At 49.4% G+C, this 20728-nt stretch overlaps 1 protein-coding gene across 2 annotated transcripts in view; it reads left to right on the forward strand.

Moving 5' to 3' along the window:
* DPYD (dihydropyrimidine dehydrogenase) overlaps positions 1-20728 on the forward strand; it is a 387253-nt gene that overhangs the window by 209396 nt on the left and 157129 nt on the right. For both annotated transcript variants that reach the window (XR_013959430.1, XM_080648192.1), the window contains one exon: positions 5367-5551. Coding sequence is in view for 1 of the 2 variants with exons in the window: in XM_080648192.1 (XP_080504318.1) it covers positions 5367-5551 (185 nt within the window). In the remaining variant the exon portion in view is untranslated. Of the gene's footprint in view, positions 1-5366; positions 5552-20728 lie in introns of those variants that run through there.

The following is a 20728-nucleotide window of genomic DNA, read 5'->3' on the forward strand; positions in this document are numbered from 1 at the left end:
ACAGTCCTGAGCATCCGGGGAAGAAATGAAATCTGTGTTTTCTCGCTGCCTGGATCCTACAAGCTTATTCAAACGGCACGTTATTTAGTCATAGGCATGGGGACATCAAATAGTTAAACGAAGCAGGAGAGATTAGCCAAGGGCCTCTTCCTCCTCAGGCATGGATTTGCTGCTGGAGACGTTTTATTTTAGAAACTTTAAAGGAAAATATTTGCACAGTGGCTCTCTAATTGTGGAAATAAGACTTACAAGAAAATTAATAAATCGATAATAGGTTATACAAAATTAAATACGAATGCTAAGTAATGGGACAACAGCTATTACATTTTCCATATGACTTTTTTCAACCAAAAACTATGCACGAGTCCCTCCTATGTCCCAATTACAGGCCTAGATGCCGGGGAAAGGTGCTGACTTAGCTGTCCCAAGACTCAAGGAGAAGTTACACGGTTGCTTATTTAATGGAAGATGGTTGTGGTTAATTTAACATAAAGGGACATGAGAAGGTCCCAGTGGATGAGATGGTCGAAAGGCTGTATCCAGAAACCTGGCCAAGACCAGAATCCTTTGCTGTCCCTCTAACCCCCATTGCTTTCTCCTAGGACCCCAGTAGTGAAGCTTCAAGAAACTGTTCTGGGCACATGCCTCGCTTTCTATACCAAGGGTCAGTGGCAACGAGGACTTGGAGTCAGAAATAACTGGATTCAGATGCCAGCGCTGCCACCCATTGGCTGTTTTCAGGGTGATAATAGCTCATGAAAGAGGTGTTCTGTGGTCTTAGTGACTTCATGCCCGCCTTGTACAAGAAGTCCATAAATGCAGCTCACTTTCCTCACATTCTTCACTAGGCGATGGTGATGCCAATGAGACGGAAGAAGTCACCTGGAGAGAGTTTCCTTTGGATGAATTGAAGCCCCGGAAAGAGAGTTTAGAGATGGGGAGAGCCCAGATAGAGGGACAAGTTAACGGGATTCCACCATTGGACGCTACAGAAAAGGTGGAGGGAGGAGGCCTGAAGTCTCAGAACTTGCTGGCTATGGAGACCGTATCTAACCTCGAGGGGCAGACTGGAAGGAATTGGGTGGTGAAAATAGTCAATAGTCAGTGTAAATTATTCTAAGAAATTAGGTAAAGAAAGATGTTAGTAGGGCAATGAAAAGAGAAAACCATTTTCCAAAGGAGAGGAGAGGAGAAATGCAGTATTCTAAGGAGGGTCCCGGAGGAGCGGACAGGTGCAGAAGCAAGGTTGACTTCTTTGACCCTGGAGGGGTTGTAAGAGACAATGAGGACTCTTCCTGAGGGCCCGTGGTGATGGAGAGTGGCTAGCATATTGCTTCAAAGACTCCGATGCGACGGCGATGCGAAGACAGACCCGATGCCCTTGGATTTGATGACTCAGTTGTTGAAGGCACTCTCTGGCCCTGGCCCTTCCTTCCCCCAGGTTCCTTAAGGGGACCTCTGACCCGCTGGCCCTGTCGTTAGAGATGGTTTGCTGTTGCCGAGATGTTGCTCTCAGCGTTGATTTACCAGGGACTGGTCTCAGCTCGCTGTGTGTCTCACTGTGCTTTGGTCCTCGTGGCTGATGGGTTCTGCAAAATGAAACCATAAGCACAGAGATGGGTCCAGCTATGTTTTCAAGATGCATTGTATTGTCAGTGTTGGATTTTTCTACGCCTCTCCCCTCATGCTGTAACATCTCCAACTCGGCATAGACTAGGAGCCATCCTTCTTCATCGTGAGTCCTGTTGTATTGTTTATGGAGGATTACTTTACATTCATGCACCGAAATATCACATCCTGACACACTTTAATGAATACTGAGAAATAGACTTGTCATATGCATGTGGGTTGCTTGTCTGCCAATACGACAGCGCAGCTCCATCCGTCTAATTGACCTTGGCAATCTGTGTCTCCTGGTGACGGGTCCCTGAGGGCCAGCTGCTGCGGTGTAAGCCGTGGCTTACTGAAGAACTTGTGTGTCACAATACAATTAAGTCTATAGGGGGGAAATCATTTCATGCATAACATTAAATTGACTAAAAGTTCCTACTTCAAAGCCACGTCTTGTTTGAAAGCTACCTCAGTGTCTTTAAAAAAAAAAACACCTCATTAGAACAGAGTAGTAATTAAAGCCGAAAATTAACATACATCTCCAATGTTTGGTTAAAATGAGGGATGTTTCCCTTCTTTGGAAAGACTGCATGAAATTCCAGGCACCTAACATGTAACATGCTTCCCTCCCGTGTGCAGAGGAGTAGAGACTGTGCCTCAGCAGGGCCGGGGTGTTGTGTCCGGGTCTCTCTCTGTCCTGCTGTCCAGCTTCCCGGCCATGCTGCACGCCCTGCAGGAGCAGTCAGGGCAGGATCTGGGGAAACGCCCGGTCCCAGCAGGAGGTCCCTCCCCGCCCCCTGAGGGTACAAACAAGACAGAAAGAATGCAGCCCTTCCGTGAACACCCAGTGCCACTGCCTAGGAAAGGGCTCGCGGTCATTTGGTTTACAAAGCTAAGCATGCCCGGCCATGCTCTTCGGCTTTCCCTCGGTCCTCGCTGGGTGAAGGCGGAGCAGGAGGCGCGCTCCCGGGGTGCCGGGCTGTGCCCCTGGGAAAGGTGTCCGCAGCGCTGAGAGCCGGGGAGCGCCAGCGGAGCGGTTACTGCACAGGGAGGTGCAAGTCTTCTTCGTGAGCAGCGCCTGCGGGAGGGACGCCCTTCGGACAGACGACGAAGAAAGTGCACGTGGGTTTTGTTTTTCTCTTGATTGAATCCTTGATTTGATTTATATGCTAAATCCTCTGGAGCTTTAAGGAATATGGTTAAATAACAGGAATAATGGTTCTCTTGCAAGAGTCCATTGGAATCATGAAAGATGTTATTTGGATTTATAACGTCAGTTCCAACAACGTTTTCATAAGCAAATTCATAAATTCATATTCTATCTACCTATCTGCCAACCCCTAGCTCTCCGTATATACCAGCCATGGGCAAACTACGGCCCGCGGGCCGGATTCGGCCCGTTCGGCTGTTCTATCCGGCCTGCGGAGCCGAAAGAGCGGAGGGTTCTCTTGCTCTCCCCTCCGCTCCTTCACCAGCAGCAGTGTTAACATGGCAACGTCGGGAAACACGGCCGCAGCTCCTTCTTCTGAGTGGGCGGGTTTATATCCCCATTCAGTAGAAGGAACAACCTCTCCATCTTCCAGAGGCTCCTTGTAATGCCCGCGGACCGTCCCCCGACATCGCCCTGGGAATGCGGAGACACGTTATCGTGGTGATGGAGGGAGACACGCCCCTGGAGAGCACAGGATCAGAGCATTAGCTAAAAAGGAGACCAACAACACTGTTCCCACTGAAGTGGATGTTTTAAAGACCAAAAACCTTTCAACCCAGTCTACATTGCCATCTACATCTACGTCCCGGGCATAATTTGGAAGTTGCACTAAAGAAAATGTTTAATTTACTGTTTACACATTTTGTTCTTTTCTATTTGTTTTAGTTTTAAATTATTTTATTATATTTAAGTTTAATTGGAAAGGCTTTTGTACCTTTCCTTTGTTAGGCAATTTTATTTTGCCTTTGCCATCTTCAATATAAGGTATGTTATTGTGCTATGATTCCTCCATTTTTTGAAGTTTCAAATTATAATAATTAGTGTTTACATTCTTCTTGTTAAAATGTTTGAAATGAATAAAACTATTGAAATAAAAAAAAAAAGACCGTACCCTTTTATGTAATGATGTTTACTTTGAATTTATATCAGTTCACACAAACACTCCATCCATGCTTTGGTTCCGGCCCTCCGGTCCAGTTTAAGAACCCACTGTGGCCCTCGAGTCAGAATGTTTGCCCACCCCGGTCTATACTTACATGGAGGCCACAGAGCCTGCGGGAGGTGATGCTCACGGACCTGCACCACTTGAAGATCAAGTTGCCATGAAGGGTCATCCTGGCACTGGCTGCCTAAGCCACTGAGAGAGAGCGTTTGCCCTGCTGGTCGCGTTGCTTACGTTCCTATAAGTTATTAAAGTCCTACTTTTTCCAGGATCCTTTGAAGATCCTGGTAAGTCAACACACTAGATATTAAATGGAAACCATTGGTTTCTATTTCAGTTGACATAAGCTTTGCTATAATATGTTAAATACCCTCATAACCAGCTGTTTGACCTCTTATTCCCTGTCCTATTTATTTCTTTTTTAAAATATATTTTTATCGATTTCAGAGAGGAAGGGAGAGGGAGAGACAGAAACATCAGTGATGAGAATCATTGATTGGCAGCCTCCTGCACGCCCCCTACTGGAGATGGAGCCCACGAGCCAGGCATGTGCCCTGACCAGGAATCGAACACGGGACCTTCTGATTCATAGGTCAACGCTCAGTCATTAAGCCATACTGGCTGGGCTATATTCTCTTTTGAATTGGAGTGAAGAATACCTCCTTCAGTCTGTCCTGAGAGGCTACATTCAAATTCATGACACAAATAGTGGGAGAGAACATTTTCCCCTAAACGTGGCTCAGTTTGCTTCATCACATATGGTGCCGTCTCCCTTTCTTCATGGTCTTGATCCACTTTGTCTCTTCCAATTCTCAGGACCATGGGTCAGTCAAAGCTTCCTCCAGGTATTCTTCTTAAAGGAGCTCTCCCTCTTCCTTGAATGCATTGGGACACGGAGTACCTCACAGTTATTTCCGCCTACCGGGAGCTGCTTTAAGGGGCTAACAGTCATGTTCGCCTTTGTTAACGTTTACAAAATAAACAACAAATTAATGACTAAAGGAAACTCTCTTCCCCGGGGCATTAGATTGTTCCGCATTAAGTGCGAAAGAGTTAGTGTCAGTATAGAAGACTTTGTGCTGTTTTGTTTGTAAAACTCATTGTTGTGCAAGAAAGGAATTGGCCATTGACCCAGATTCACAGAACAACTTACACCTGTGACAACAGGAACAAGTTGGGGAGCGTATGAGTAACAAATCTGAAAACAGTGGTTATGGACAAAGGAAGTCTAGACAATGCATTTTCAATCCATTTAAAGGGATTAAAATAAACTCCATATTCCTGACAATATTTAAAGGGACATACTCTTCTTCTTCCTTGACTCAGACTCCTTCGACATAAATACCAGACCTGAAACATCGCCCATCTCTGTGGTCTTGAACTTCTACGAGGAAGATAGATGTCTTGAGGGTTGGTTAAGTCAATACTTTGAATGCGTTCCCAGCTCAGGTCATTAACTTTCCATGTTTATGCTTCATTAAAAACAGTTTGACTCCCTAGAACAATCATTAAATCATAATTTTTCTTAATTTTCAGATTATTGTTACAAGATGCACAGATTAGTCATTATCTGTTGTTTTTCACCTTTTTTTTTTTTTTCAGTAAAAGAAGCCTTGAGCCCTATCAAATTTAACAGATGGGGTCTCCCAGAAGTCGACCCCGAGACGATGCAGACCAGTGAACCATGGGTGTTTGCAGGGGGTGATATCGTGGGAATGGCTAACACGACCGTGGAATCGGTGAATGATGGAAAGCAAGCTTCCTGGTTCATTCACAGATACATACAGGTAGGCATATGCAATCGATCCTTGTTCGTTTCGCCCAGTGGATAAATATTTTTACTACTTACTTGTTCATATCAACATGTCTATAATACATATAATAACTCTATAGGAAATCGATCTCATACATATTTACTTGGAGAAAGTGTTCTGATTTTTTGTGTGCAGTTCAAATTAGGTTGAGCAGACATCTCATTGACCGGACTGTTATCTCCTTGAAGGAATGAAAGTAATCAGCTACGGCTCTGGGGCTAGGCCAGAGGGAACCTAGAGGAGGTGGAAATTCAGTTTGCAGGAGCAGATAGGGTGGGAAGGCGGACGGGCAGGGAGATTGGAAAAGGTGAAATGAACGTGCATCCATAGAGCGTGGGAGGTGTTCGTTTTTCCCCTAAAGTTTTAAATCCCTTACAGCTTTTAAATTGCGATACACAGAGAATGTTCACGGCAGTTGGTGATGATTGTGGCTTTGTGGTGTGTCCCAGTTGTCACCTGAAAGGAATCTTAGGGTGTTTTTCTGTTGACTTCACTGTTTTCCCTGAATCTGACAACGCCCTAAGGAACAGGAGCACTTCTTTTCCTTTGTTTCTACTCACACATGAGAGGGAAGAAACAGACTTTTAGGGGTGATAGGAAGGAAGGAAGGAAGGAAGGAAGGAAGGAAGGAAGGAAGGAAGGAAGGAAGGAAGGAAAGAAGACATGCTTTAGAAATGCATATTGCTAAGAGTAATAGCGTTTGGAATATAAAATGGAAAATCTGTGACTGGTATGAGGTGGGGGTTTGGCTGAAGGATTCAGATTCGTCCAACATAGTGTTCGTTTAATTGCCTTTTAAAAGGTTGGAGTAGAAAGGGGGGAAGTCAGGTATAACATCTCTGAGAAATAGCCTGGGCACCGCCCCCCCTTCTCCCCCCCCCCCCCCCCCGAGCTGCGGGGTGCAGAGTGCTAAGACTAAATAGGAACAGACAGACAACGTGGATGTTCCCCTGGCTACACTACCATTAACTTAGGCCTGGCTTCTGTGGCCTCTTTAAATTGCCTCCACTCCCTCCCCCTCAAGCTCAGCGCCCTGCCCTCGCCAGGTCACCTTCCCGGAACACAAGTTTGATCCCAGTGTCTTCATGGAAAACCCTTTATCAGAGCCTCCTCTCTGCAGCAAGATAGAAGCGCTGGACAGACGGTCAGGCCTCCAAGGGAAGGCGGGGAAGGGTGGGCTGGGGGTAGAGAGCAGCCAGTAAACTTGTGTGCGTATAAGCATAGCCCATGGACACGGCCAATAGGGGTGAAGCGCTGCGCTCCGGGCGGGGCAGGCTGGGAGAGGTCAGTGGGGGAAATGGAAGACATATGTAATACTTTCAACAATAAAGATTTAATTCAAAAGAATACCACACACACATACGTGCACGCACACGCACACGCACGCAACCCAGACCTTCGGCCTGTGCGGCCAGTTTGGATTCCCCAGCACACCAAGACTTCTCCGGAATTGGCCTTTCCCCTCCTCCATCCCTTTCATCCGCCTGGACCCTGGACCCCGCTGGCCCGGCGGGTCTTTCTCCCCCCTCCCTCCCCTCCCCGTGTCCTCAGGTTCCCCACAGGAGCCTGCTTCCTGGTCTGTCTGCACACAAGCCGGTGCCCGTGCCTGCTGCTTGCTCTACCCTCAGAAGAAATAAACAGCGTGGCCGAAAGCGGTGTGGCTCAGTGGATAGAGCGTCGGCCTGCGGACTCAAGGGTCCCAGGTTCGATTCCGGTCAGGGGCACGTACCTTGGTTGCGGGCACGTACCTTGGTTGCGGGCACATCCCTAGGAGGGGGTGTGCAGGAGGCAGCTGATCGATGTTTCTCTCTCATCGATGTTTCTAACTCTCTATCCCTCTCTCTTCCTCTCTGTAAAAAATCAATAAAATATATTTAAAAAAAAAAAAAAAAAAGAAGAAGAAACAGCGTGTTCATCTATCAGGCGGGACAATGCGTACAGTGAGATGGTTCATTCCAGAGGAATTTCGAGAGGAGTTAGGAAAACGAATGGGTTTGTTGCCTACGTCCACGACCACTGGGGATGAGATGATTCGTTTCCTTTCCGATGAGGTACTCCTTAGGAGACATTTCTGCATGTCTGAAGAGTGTTCACGGATGAAGGCCTACAACCCCTGGCCTTGTGGTTTGCTTGAGTTTTCAGGGAAACGTATCACTGGTTCGTATACGTTTAAAGATGATTAATGCACGCTTCTGTAGTGAAGACGCACGCTGCCCTCAGTGCGTTGGCTGGTTAGGGTGTCTTGGTCACATACTTCTGCAGATCGAGGTGATGATGTAAAGACACCCATGTTGGGGCTGCCATGATCCCCACAGTTGTCTGAGAGAGCGTGCCTGGAGCGTCATTAGTGAGTTTAACCAGTTACCCTCATGGAGTGCCGGGTGCTGGCTCACACTGGCCGCTGGGAGGGACCTCGCGTGACTACATGAGGAGAGGCTAATGGAGTGCTTAGAAAGCTGGGCTCTGAACGAACAGGCCTGGTCTCAAGCCCAGTCCCCACACTTCCAAACGGCGTGACCGTGGCAAGCTCCCACAGCTGCAGGGCGCGGTCTCCTCGGGTCAGTGATAACTCCCGCTGCCCAGGGGGCTGAGAGGTCAGTGGACCGCGCTCAGCTCAGAGTCGGAGCTACGGGTATGTGCTGTGTGTATTGTGCGGGTAATTGGAGGGCCTTGCCTTTAGGTCGTTCAAATGGCGTTAGAGAAAAACTAGGAACTAGGAGAACGGAATAGAAAGACAAAGTATAGAATTTTAACAAAGATGGAAAGAGGCTGTTTCAGATCATTTTAAAAGCATTTTATTTAGGCATTTATTTATTCACCCATAGACATCCGTCTGTCTATCATGTCGTCATTCATGTGTGGTTGAGTGGATTCATTCATTCATTCATTCATTCATTCAGTAAACAATAAACTTTCCAAAATAGCAGTATCGTTTTTTAAAAGAATGTATTTTTATTGATTTCTGAGAGGAAGGGAAATGGAGAGATAGAACATCAGTGATGAGAGAGAATCACTGATTGGCTGCCTCCTACACGTCCCCTACTGGGGATCGAGCCTGCAATCCGGGCATGTGCCCTGACCAGGAATCAAACCATGACCTCCTGGTTCATAGGTTGACGCTCAGCCACTGAGCCACACCGGCTGGGCAAAGCTTAGATATTGTAATGAGGCTCCCTCACAGTGCACGTGATCCTGCTCAGTTGTATAGAGAATAGGGCTCTGTTTTGAAATAGGTGTTTGTAAATTTCTTCAAAACTATCACAAATTTATTGCATTAATGACCTACTTCTCTACTGCTTGAGGTTTTGTGTCCTTTCTTCTGGTTCGATCGAGGCACATCAGCATCCCTAGTTGCTGGGGGAGCTAGGTATCTCAGAGATGAGTGCCTGCTCCCTAGTTCAGATCTGCCGCAGGTCAAGGTTGACAAAGCCGTTACCATCCAGTGGCAGGTCGCTAGCTCTGTGAAAGGGATCGGTGATGTCTGCGCCTCATGGAGAGGGTCATGCCATGGCCCGCCCTAAGGTGAGTCAGCTGTGGTTTTCGCTGGAAGAGAAAGGAGGAGCTCGATTATTGCTAATATTTCCATGGTTTCCCGTGAGCTCAGCCTCCCCTGGAGAACCTGTTGGTGGAATGGCATGGGAACCCAAGGCCTGTGCTGTGTTGCTTTGAGATTGGGGCCCCGAGGCACATCGTAGGGATCCCTGCCTGTCCTTGTGGGAAATGAGGAACCATTCAGCATCACTAAATGGCTGTTAACACACGTGATTTCAGCCCCGTGTGGTGATGAATTCAAGATTGAGAGTGTTATATCATTCGTGTCTGCTGTTTCTTCTGCATATGTTTTTTTATCTTTGATTTTCCTTTTTAATCATATTATTGGTTTTACCTACGTTTGGACATAGCCCGGGCCCTTAGACAGGCCCGTTTGTGCTGTCGGTCTTGCACTTGGGAAACACCGCGTTCACCAACAGGAGAAGAAAGTGGTGAGCACACCCTGAACACGGGGCATCTGAGACGGAGCACAGGGTAGGCAGCCGTGGGCAAACTACGGCCCGCGGGCCGGATCCGGCTGTTCTATCCGGTTCTCTTGCTCTCCCCTCCGCTCCTTTACTTTGAATTTATATGAGTTCACACAAACACTCCATCCATGCTTTTGTTCCGGCCCTCCGGTCCAGTTTAAGAACCCATGGTGGCCCTCGAGTCAAAAAGTTTGCCCACCCCTGGGGTAGAGGGCCAAGGCTATAGAGTTCATTAGATTATGTGCGTTCTTATCAGTAGATGAAATCTTCCATCTTCTGCCATTTTTTTAAAGGTTGAGATTATGGGAAGGACTTTGTCTTTCTCCTATCTTTACCTGGTTATCAACACTTCCTGATTTGGAGTCTCTTTAAAAGGAAGTACCTTTCTAAAGAGGAACCAGGCAAATGTTTATACCTGAGGGATTTGTGAGAATACAGCACTTTCTTACTACTGGAATCTTCACAATTTTATTTTCTGTTGGGCTCAGTGAGTTTCAAAAGGAGCCCCACATGGTCGAATCATAAGAATTTTTAAAGCTACCTCTAAGGATTTTTATGATGTGAAAATACCTCAAGAATGACCCTAAGCGTGCCTCGTGTTAAAGATTTCTGCCGTGGCCGAAACCGGTTTGGCTCAGTGGATAGAGCGTCGGCCTGCGGACTGGAGGGTCCCGGGTTCGATTCCGGTCAAGGGCATGTGCCTTGGTTGCGGGCACATCCCCAGTGGGGGGTGTGCAGGAGGCAGCTGATCGATGTTTCTCTCTCATCGATGTTTCTAGCTCTCTATCCCTCTCCCTTCCTCTCTGTAAAATATCAATGAAATATATTTAAAAAATAAAAAATAAAAAAATAAATAAAGATTTCTGCCATGGACAAGATGAGCAGTTGCAAATATATATATATGACCATCAGGGCTTGTAGAAAACAAACTTAGAGGAACTTATCTGCGTCCCCGTCCCTGTGGCTTCGAAGTCCTTCCTGCCCACCGTACATAGAAGACACTTGTTATCGCTGCTTAAAATTCCACTTTAATTTCACATCTTCAAAGGCATCCTTCTGCCCTGAAACGCACCGGTGGTTTCCACGCTATCGGAAGAAGCAGGATTGGAGAATTAGAAATTTAAATGGCCCAGGCTCCACATCGGAGCGCTCCCCTTACCCTTTGCAGGTTCTGCGACAGCTTATTCGACCTTACAGTCTCACCGGGGAGCTAATGGGAAAGCCGGCGGCCGTCTTCACAGGAGAGATTCCAAATGTCAAGTGTCATCTTTCCAGCTGCTAGATGAATGGGTAGCCACGAGGCACGCATTTGGGTGTGCAGCGCTGTGAAACCCGGGGCGGCAGGAGGAAGGCTGGAATCGGTGGTTGGTTTACAGCATCGGTGAGCTGCCGAGCGGCGGGGCCGGCGAGGACTTCATTTGGAGCTTTCGCGGTGGACAGCCCGCTGTCCTGTTCCTGCACTTAACGTGCCTTAAGGGCCAGAGGGGGAGGGGGGGCATCATTGATGTGTTGTATTAATTTTTGAAAGCCCCTCGGCTTTGGATCAGAACAGTGGTATGCACAGAGCTGGCTCCTAGTTCTCTAAATCCTTCCCTTCCACGGAGCAGGGGGTTTGGGCTGTTCGAATGACAAACTGCGGTGGAATCTCAAGACCTGCTGACAAAGTGTCCTTCCGTTTTTAAGATACAGTGCCACTCTTAAATCCCTATGTGAAAAAGAAGGTTGATATTAAGTCATTGGCCACTGTCAGGTTGAAAACAGTGAATTTCAATCAAATCCCAGTTATAAATCCTAATGGATTATGTTGGAAACAGAGATCGCTTCCGGAAAAGACCATCAGAGTTGGTCATGGCTAAATGCAGCTTCCACACTGAGTTTTCCCGTGTGGTCCAGGTCTCAGAATCGCGGCGACTCCAGACCGTTTGTCATGAGATGGAACTGGAGTTAGAAGGGCACGTGATCTCATTTTTATCCCTTTCCGGGGCAAGTAGTCAAGTCAGATGTGCTCACCGTCATTGAGGCCTGAAGTCTATTTCAGGAGCTTGTGAACAAACATTCCGTGGACCCCGAATGCCCTCGGCAGACCTGGCCTCTCAGATGGCACATCCAGGTTGGGTTTGGGGTGTCCGCCCTGGGTAACATTTTAAAATAAGTGTCAGAGCCATGACACCATTTTCCTATTAAACATCCAGCGGTAATGCAGCTTCACGGGTGTGAAGGGGATTTGTCTTTTGATGCAACACCTACGTGTTGTAAGAGGGCATCAAGGAAAAAGAAGAAGAATGAGCCTGTATGTAATGGAGCCATCAAAACAAAGCCAGCGAGTTGGTGATGGGAGAAGAAAGTGCCATGACTAACAAGTGATTTTTATGCCTTTCAGTGACTCCGTGTAGGGTTCCAAACCTTATTAAGTGGCAGCGTCTGACCTGAAAGTAGTTTGCAGTGAAATGGTCTCCATGAAGGCAGAATATCGCCTTCCCAGTGTAGCGGTAGATTGCTGCTTCAGGCCGATCATGCAGGACTAGAATGGGTCGAGGGGAAAATAACCCTGAAAAATCCAGCCCACGCCGGACAGAGCCTGACTCGGTGCGACTGAAAGAGAAGGGGAGACATTGGCAACTCGCAGGCAGCCACATGGGCTCTGGGTGCTGAGAATTCCCTGCTGAATCTGGGCACCTTGGTGCGGGGGGTTTCTTGGCGCTAATGATGATGTCACCGGAGAACAAAGCGCAGAACCTTTCCTTTGCTGGGGGACACTGAAATGCAAAATGGTTCAATTGGACGTTTTAACCGGAATTGTGCTCTGTGTTCAGTGGTGGGTCAAGTTGAGTCATAGACGGGTTAGAAAGGGTCCGCTGGAGAAGATCCAGATGCAGGAAGTGCACGGGAATTGGAAGTCTGGTGGATGCCTCACCACCCCGCTCTCGGGCCTTTGGGAAGGTCACCTACCATGCTGAGACAGCGGAGTTCCCACTCCGGGACTAACACGCTCTCCAAGTCTCGGGGGCCTTCTCACGGCCATCCTTCACTTCGGGTGGTGGTTTTCTTTATTACTGATTTGAAAGAGAGGAAGAGGGGAAACATCAGTCTGTTATTCCACTTAGTGATGCACTCATTTGTTGCTTCTCGTGTGTGCCCTGACCGGGGATCAGAGCACAACCTCGGTGTATCGGACGATGCTCTCACCAGCTGAGCTACCCGGCCGGGGCCCACGATAGGTGTCTTAAAGATGAGACCCGGGAGGTTTAAAGAGGCCTCACTGACCCGGCCGGTGTGGCTCCGTGGCTGAGCACCTACCTAGGAACCAGGAGGTCACGATTCGATTCCCGGTCAGGGCACATGCCCGCATTGTGGGCTCTATCTCCAGTGTGGGGTGTACAAGAGGCAGCCGGGCCATGATTCTCTCTCATCATGGATGCTTCTCTCTCTCTCTCCTTCTCCCTTCCTCTCTAAAATCAATAAAAATATATAATTTTTAAGTAATAAAATAAAAGGCCTGACAGGGTCAGGGTCTCAATGTGCACTGCCTGGTTTCCTGCCTGCGTCCTGTCCCCACCGCCTGTTTGAAAGCCTCCTCCCGGAAACACAGGCCTTAGTAGGTCAGCACACGTGCCGGTGGCGCCCGGTGGGTTGTTGACTTACAGTGCTGAGTGTGTCATCCCAGGGCTCCCGATCGGAGGCTGCTGCTGTCACTGCTCTGAAATGTCAGCCTCCTTTGCTCCCTCCAGCGCCCTCACCCCGCCGCTCGGCCCCTAGGTGCTCCGTGGACTTGCTGTCGACACCACGCTGTGCCAGGCGCCAGGCGGTTCTCTCGTTGGCCATTGACAGTGACATCTCGTCTCCAAGGGTCACCACCTCTTCCCCTGGGTCTGTGAACACCGTCATTGTTACCTTCTTGATTGACACCTTAGAAATTTTGTAAACATCTTATGTGTTATTTGGGGGAACCTTGGCTAACTGACAAGTCATTTCTTAAAGCCAGTTCATGATTCTTTTCTTCTAAAACACCTTGGGCCCGGCCGGCATGGCTCAGGGGTTGAGTGTCAACCTATGAACATGGACCAGGAGGTCAGGATTCGATTCCCGGTCAGGCCACATGCCACATGGCTGGGTTGCAGGCTCCATCCCCAGTAAGGGGGCATGCAGGAGGCAGCTGATCAATGATTGTCTGTCATCATTGATGTTTCTCTCTCTCTCTCTCTCTCTCTCTCTCTCTCCCCCTGCCCCCTCCTCTCTGAAGTCAATAAAAATATATTTAAAATTTTTTCCAAACACCCGTGGGTGCATGACACAGGAGCTCTGTGCCATGGCCCTGTGCTGCTTCCTCATTGGATGGTGCTGCCATCAGTGGGAGGAGAGAGAAACCAGTGTTACTGCTGAAGCTCAGTGGGAACATTGGATCATTCATTACAAAGTCATAAGGAGAGAAGACTCCTGATGCATCAGTGACTCGGGCACCTCCTCCTGGGACCTGCTCAGATGCCGTTCCATGGGTACCTCAGGGAGACCCGCCCCAGCCCCACCCACACCAGGCCCAGCCCACATACTCTGCATCCTGTTTCTGAGCAGAACCCACTTAAAGACATACTGTTTGGGGTTTCTGGATCCAGTTCCAATGTGTTTGTGTCGGGAGGCAGGTTCCTCACACCAGCAAGCAATGTTCAGGACATCAGGCGTCCTACAGTTTAACTCACTGCTGACAGTATCTTCCTGGAGATGGTGTCGGATCCCACAGATGAGTGGTCAGTCCTACAAGAGGCCTGTCACAAGCCCCGGTTCTCACCTGTGCTTCCGACCAACTCTAGATCGGAGGTCCCAACGACTCCCTCCAGCACAGGATGCCAATCCCACGTCCAGGTTGTTGCCTGCACTGCTGACTGACCGGCGGGCTGTCCATCAGAGCTTCCCACCACCCGTCCTTGGGTTCAATTACTGGTTAGAGCAGCTCACAGGACTGGGAGTAAGTTAGTAAATTCCAAAGCGATGTTTTTGTTATAGACGACAATATCACACACACACACACACACACACACAGTCATGGATATTTTTGTTATAAATGACAATATCACACACACACACAGAGTCATTGATGTTTTTGTTATAAACGACAATATCACACACACAGTCATTGATGTTTTTGTTATAGACGACAATATCACACACACACACACACACACACACAGTCATGGATATTTTTGTTATAAATGACAATATCACACACACACACAGAGTCATTGATGTTTTTGTTATAAACGACAATATCACACACACAGTCATTGATGTTTTTGTTATAAAAGACAATATCACACAGTCATTGATATTTTTGTTATAGACGACTATATCACACACACACATAGTCATTGATGTTTTTGTTATAAACGACAATATCACACACACACAGTCATTGATGTTTTTGTTATAAAGGACAATATATCACACACACGGTCATTGATGTATTTTTGTGTGTGTTTTTAAATATTTTTATGGATTTCAGAGAAAAAGGGAGAGGGAAAGATAGAAACATCAATGGTAAGAGAGAATCATGAATAGGCTGCCTCCTGCACACCTCCTACTGGGGATCGAGCCCGCAACCTGGGCATGTGCCCTGACCTGGAATTCAACCATGACCTCCTGGTTCATAGGTCGACCCCCAACCACTGAGACCCCCAGTCGGGTAGTTATTTGTCTCCTTCCTTGCCCACCATCACATTGTAACTGTAAAGATCATGAGACCAGAAAATGCCCTTTGATCGCTGTGTTTCGGGCACCTGGTCCCATGGCCGGCTGTATAGTAGGCGCTTCACAAACAGTGCTGCCCAAGGCTGCGTCAGGGCCGATGGTCGGGGCAGAGGTAGAGTTTCAATGGAGAAAAGATGCCAGCGATTTGCATGAAGATAATTTAATTTTGTACCCTTCTTCACTGCTCAGGTTACAATATCGTTATAGGCAACGTGACTATATCCTTTAAAAGGTGAATAAAATGGGATCGTTATTTTTAAAGAGTCATTTCTATCACCTCATGTCTTTCTGAAGTTTTCATTACGAACAGTCGCCTCAGAATGGAGGGACGGAATCTGATTTTCCGTTATAATTACACTCCCTGTTCCTGGCCTTTTCCTCAGGCGCAGCTCCTCAAAATTAATGTCTCCTCTGCAAGCTGTTTCCTTCCTGCCCCCCAATAGATGTTCCCTCAAAGGGTGGGGAACCCGGGCTGCAGTCAGTTAACGCGGAGCCCAGCCCCTGAATGCATCCGGCCCCCGGAGCTCCGCAGTGCTGTGGACCCCGCGCCTTGGAAGTCTCAGGGCGGCTGCTTCCGGAGCAGCGGCCCCAGCCAGGGCCCACGGTGGCCGCGTCACCACGAACCCACGAACGAGGGGGGGAAAGCCGCCGTGGTTCCACCTCGGGAGCATGGCGATGGCGAGCGTCTCCTGCAGTCAAATAGAGCACCGCCCATTTCACGGGGCTTCGTTAGTTTTCTAAAAATAAAAAATTCCAGTCGAACAAATTAGGGGAAAATGCAACTGGAATCCCTAATTATGATGTGGTTTGCTTTCCCCCAATAACATAACCATTGCACGTGCACATTTCTCTGTCCTTCCATGACCCGGCCCGGTGTGACAGGAAGGAGAGGGCCCGGGAGAGCGTGATGATGGGATAATGTCATCATGGGCCGTGATAGTTCAGGATCCTATTTGTTTTATTTCCATTCTCAAATGAAAGGAAGTAGGATTGATCTTCTATCTGAACGGCATACGTTTTTTAAATTTTTAATAGACTTTTCAATGTGTGTGTGTGTGTGTGTGTGTGTACAGGTGGGGTGTGTGTACAGGTGGGGTGTGTGTGTGTGTACAGGTGGGGGGTGTGTACAGGTTGTGTGTGTGTGTGTGTGTACAGGTGGGGTGTGTGTACAGGTTGTGTGTGTGTGTGTGTACAGGTGGGGGGTGTGTACGTGTGTATGTGTGTGTACAGGTGGGGGTGTGTGTGTGTATGTATGTACAGGTGGGGGTGTATACAGGTAGTGTGTGTGTGTGTGTGTGTGTGTGTGTACAGGTAGGGGGTGTGTACGTGTGTGTGTATGTGTACAGGTGTGTGTGTGTGTGTATGTATGTATGTACAAGTGGGGGTGTATACAGGTAGTGTGTGTGTACAGGTGGGGGGTGTGTACAGGTTGTGTGTGTGTGTGTGTGTACAGGTGGGGTGTGTGTACAGGTTGTGTGTATGTGTGTGTACAGGTGGGGGTGTATACAGGTAGTGTGTGTGTGTGTGTGTGTGTGTGTGTACAGGTAGGGGGTGTGTACGTGTGTGTGTATGTGTACAGGTGTGTGTGTGTGTGTGTATGTATGTGTACAAGTGGGGGTGTATACAGGTAGTGTGTGTGTACAGGTGGGGGTGTGTACAGGTAGTGTGTGTGTGTGTGTGTGTGTACAGGTGGGGGTGTGTGTGTGTGTGTATACAGGTGGGGGGGTGTGTATAGACAGTGTGTGTGTGTACAGGTAGGGGGTGTGTACGTGTGTGTGTATGTGTACAGGTGTGTGTGTGTGTGTGTGTATGTATGTATGTACAAGTGGGGGTGTGTACAGGTAGTGTGTGTGTGTGTGTGTGTGTGTGTGTACAGGTAGTGTGTGTGTACAGGTAGTGTGTGTGTGTGTGTGTGTGTACAGGTGGGGGGGTGTGTATAGACAGTGTGTGTTCAGTCCAGCCATCATGAATACTGGCCAGTTTCCATTCTGCGGACATGGATACGTAGAGAAGTGATATTTCTGTAAATTGGGGCAGCGTCTAGCATACAGTCCGTGGGAGCCTTCCAGTCGGGCCTCGCTCGACCCCTCCTTAGCTGCTGTTTCCTTGCTGTGAGCCGGGCTTCTTCATCCTGGGAGGAAATAACGCCTACTTTGAAGAGTTGTGATTAAAAGGCGAGCATAAGTACCAAACACGTATTTACCGCCGGGCCTGGCAGGAGTGTTGTTTGCAAATAGACCAGTGTGCTGTTGACTTGGAGAGGAAGCGCCCGTTTTCACGGGGACCCTGACATTCAGACAAGGGATTGATGGTCGTCAGAATTAAATACCGTGAAGCAGATCAAGGCCCCCGCCCCCAGGAGCACTTCCTGGAGTGTCCGCTGGCTCCCAATAACACTTAGTTCTTCTGGAAGAACCCCGCAGGCCTTTATTTGAAGGAGGCACACCTCAGAATGTCTGGCTTGAGATTTAGGAATGGGGAAGAGCGGTCAGGAGCACACACAGTGATTCTCAGCCCTGGGTGCACATTGGCAAGATAATTAAAAAGAAACACCCACATCACTGATGCTCAGGTCCCACTCTGAGCAGTTCTGAGGGCAAGTACGGAGTCTATCCGGCCAGAACAACAACATTTTTTAAATTCTCCGAATGTTTTTTAACTTGCTTTATTTGTTTTTTAATTGATTTCAGAGAGGAAGGGGGAGGGAGAGAGACAAAAACATCCATGATGAGAGAGAATCATGGACCGGCTGCCTCCTGCACGCCCCACACTGGGGATGGAGCCTGTAACCCGGGCCTGTGCTCTGACCGGGAATCGAACCCTGACCTCCTGGTTCATAGGTCAGTGCTCAACCCCTGAGCCACACAGTCTGGACTCTCTGGGGGTGTTTAGTATGTAGAGTTAAAAATAACTGGGCATGACCTACAAGTGTAACTGTTCAGCTAGAGGAGCAGAGGAGGCCCGGCGGCAGCAACAGGAGGATGAGCCGGGAGCATGTCGGGGAGGAGCGAGGGAGGCATAGACCAGGCGGCCTCACCGTGTGCCCCCACTCCTCCGGGCCGTCAGGGGGTGCTCCGGACCCTCAGTCACCACCCGGCACTCCGCTGGCCGTCAGGGGGTGCTCCGGACCCTCAGTCACCACCCGGCACTCCTCCGGGCGTCAGGAGGTGCTCCGGACCCTCAGTCACCACCCGGCACTCCTCCGGGCCATCGGGAGGTGCTCCGGACCCTCAGTCACCACCCGGCACTCCTCCGGGCCATCGGGAGGTGCTCCGGACCCTCAGTCACCACCCGGCACTCCTCTGGGCGTCAGGGGGTGCTCCGGACCCTCAGTCACCACCCTGCACTCCTCCGGGCCATCGGGAGGTGCTCCGGACCCTCAGTCACCACCCGGCACTCCTCCGGGCCATCGGGAGGTGCTCCGGACCCTCAGTCACCACCCGGCACTCCTCCGGGCCATCGGGAGGTGCTCCGGACCCTCAGTCACCACCGCGGCTGGTCTCCTTCCGGCAGCCCAAGGAGTACATTCCAAGCTGGAAGGTAAAAATCACGGAGGACAGGAAATGCTCGGTGTCAGCGGGACCTGGACACCGTCTGAGGCCCGTGAAGGCTTATGTCACTCTGCATTAGTGCGGTATAGCGTGCGGAGACGCGCTCTACGTGGGTGCGGTATATGTGCGTAGAGGTACAGAGACATCTGCTGGAGCGGTGTGTTCCATGCCCCTGGGTGGCGCCTTGGAGGGCCTTTGCTAAAGCCACAGTGTCTTCCGGAGGTCGGAGTGGAACGTTCCCGATTCCACATTACAACCGTAGAGTTTCAGGGACTGCTGTGTATCTGCAGTGCTGCTGAGTATTTCCTCTGAACGGACTCTCATCTTGTTAGAAACTGATGTAAGGAAAGGGGCTGAGCCGAAACCGGTTTGGCTCAGTGGACAGAGCGTCGGCCTGCGGACTGGAAGGTCCCAGGTTCGATTCCGGTCAAGGGCATGTACCTTGGTTGCGGGCACATCCCCAGTAGGGGGTGTGCAGGAGGCAGCTGATCGATGTTTCTCTCTCATCGATGTTTCTAACTCTCTCTCCCTCTCCCTTCCTCTCTGTAAAAAATCAATAAAATACATTTAAAAAAAATCTCTACTCATTCTTAATGTATTAAATCTATCATTACCTTTAAAAAAAAGGGGGGGGGGCTGAGTCCCCGAGGTCACTAGACCAATGCATTCCACAAATACCTTGATCTGTTGTGATTTGCGGTGATTGCCGGGTGGGACGGGAGGAGGGTGAAGGGGGCTAGTTGGTGAGGACGGAGACTTGCCTGGGGTGGGGGACACGCAGTGCCGGGAACAGGTGACGGGTTGTGCAGTTGTGCACCGGAAACCTGTGCGATGTTTGTCAGCCAGGGCCCCCCAGTACATTCAGTACAAAGCAGGAAAGCATAGTTTGAGTTTCTTCCTGGCATGTGCCATCCTGGATGCCCAAATCCCGCTAGGGAGGAGACACGCCCACGAGGACATGAGTAGACTGGGTAAGGGAACCACCCTGCCTGTGGGTGGCCGGGCGGCTTCCCGTGGGGGGGCCCACAGGACCGGCTCTGCAGGAGCGGTTGGGGTGCTCAGAGCAGAAAAGCCAGGCAGGAAAGAGCATTGGAGGGGAAAGTCAAAACGCATAAATGCATTGCTGCTGCAGCTTTGTTTGAGAAGGTTTGCCTGGTTTACTAGACGGACGTAAGACGGGACGAGGGGAAGTAGATGAGACTAGAAAGTGTGGGGCTCGCCTAGCCGGTTTGGCTCAATGGTTAGAGCGTTGGCCTGTGGACTGAAGGGCCCCTGGTTTGTCTCCCAGTCAGGGCACATGCCTGGGTTGTGGGCTCAGTCCCCAGTAGGGGTGTGCAGGAGGCAGCCAATCAATGATTCTCTCTCATCATTGATGTTTCTCTCTCTCTCCCTCTCCCTTCCTCTCTGAAGTCAATAAAAATACACTTAAAAAAATAGAAAATAAGTAAAAGAAAGTGTGGGACAGGGAGGAGCCCCGATCCCAATTGGGATCCTATAAGCTAAGGAGCTCCCATGGGCGGAGGGAGGGAGCGACAGAGGGAGACAGACAGACAGCTGACAGACCTAAGGCCTCAGGAGATCTCCAGGGATCCCCGGCACTTGGAAGGGGAGACATGTCCCGCAAGCACCTACTGTGTGTCCGTGCCGTACACATGGCATAAGTGTTTCTAGGAAATCTTTCTAGTCATACAGGTGCGTTAGTATCCCGTGCCTTTAACAAGGGTCATGGCACAGTCTGAGGCACGGGAGATTTCGGGGTGCCTACGTGGTGCCTGTGTGGTTTCGGAAAAGAGACGCCCCGTCATGCACATGAGGACGTGACCCTCCTTCCACAGTAAACG

The sequence above is a fragment of the Plecotus auritus genome (genome assembly GCF_963455305.1).
Source record: "Plecotus auritus genome assembly, chromosome: 12".
In the NCBI taxonomy this organism is placed as follows: Eukaryota; Metazoa; Chordata; class Mammalia; order Chiroptera; family Vespertilionidae; genus Plecotus; species Plecotus auritus.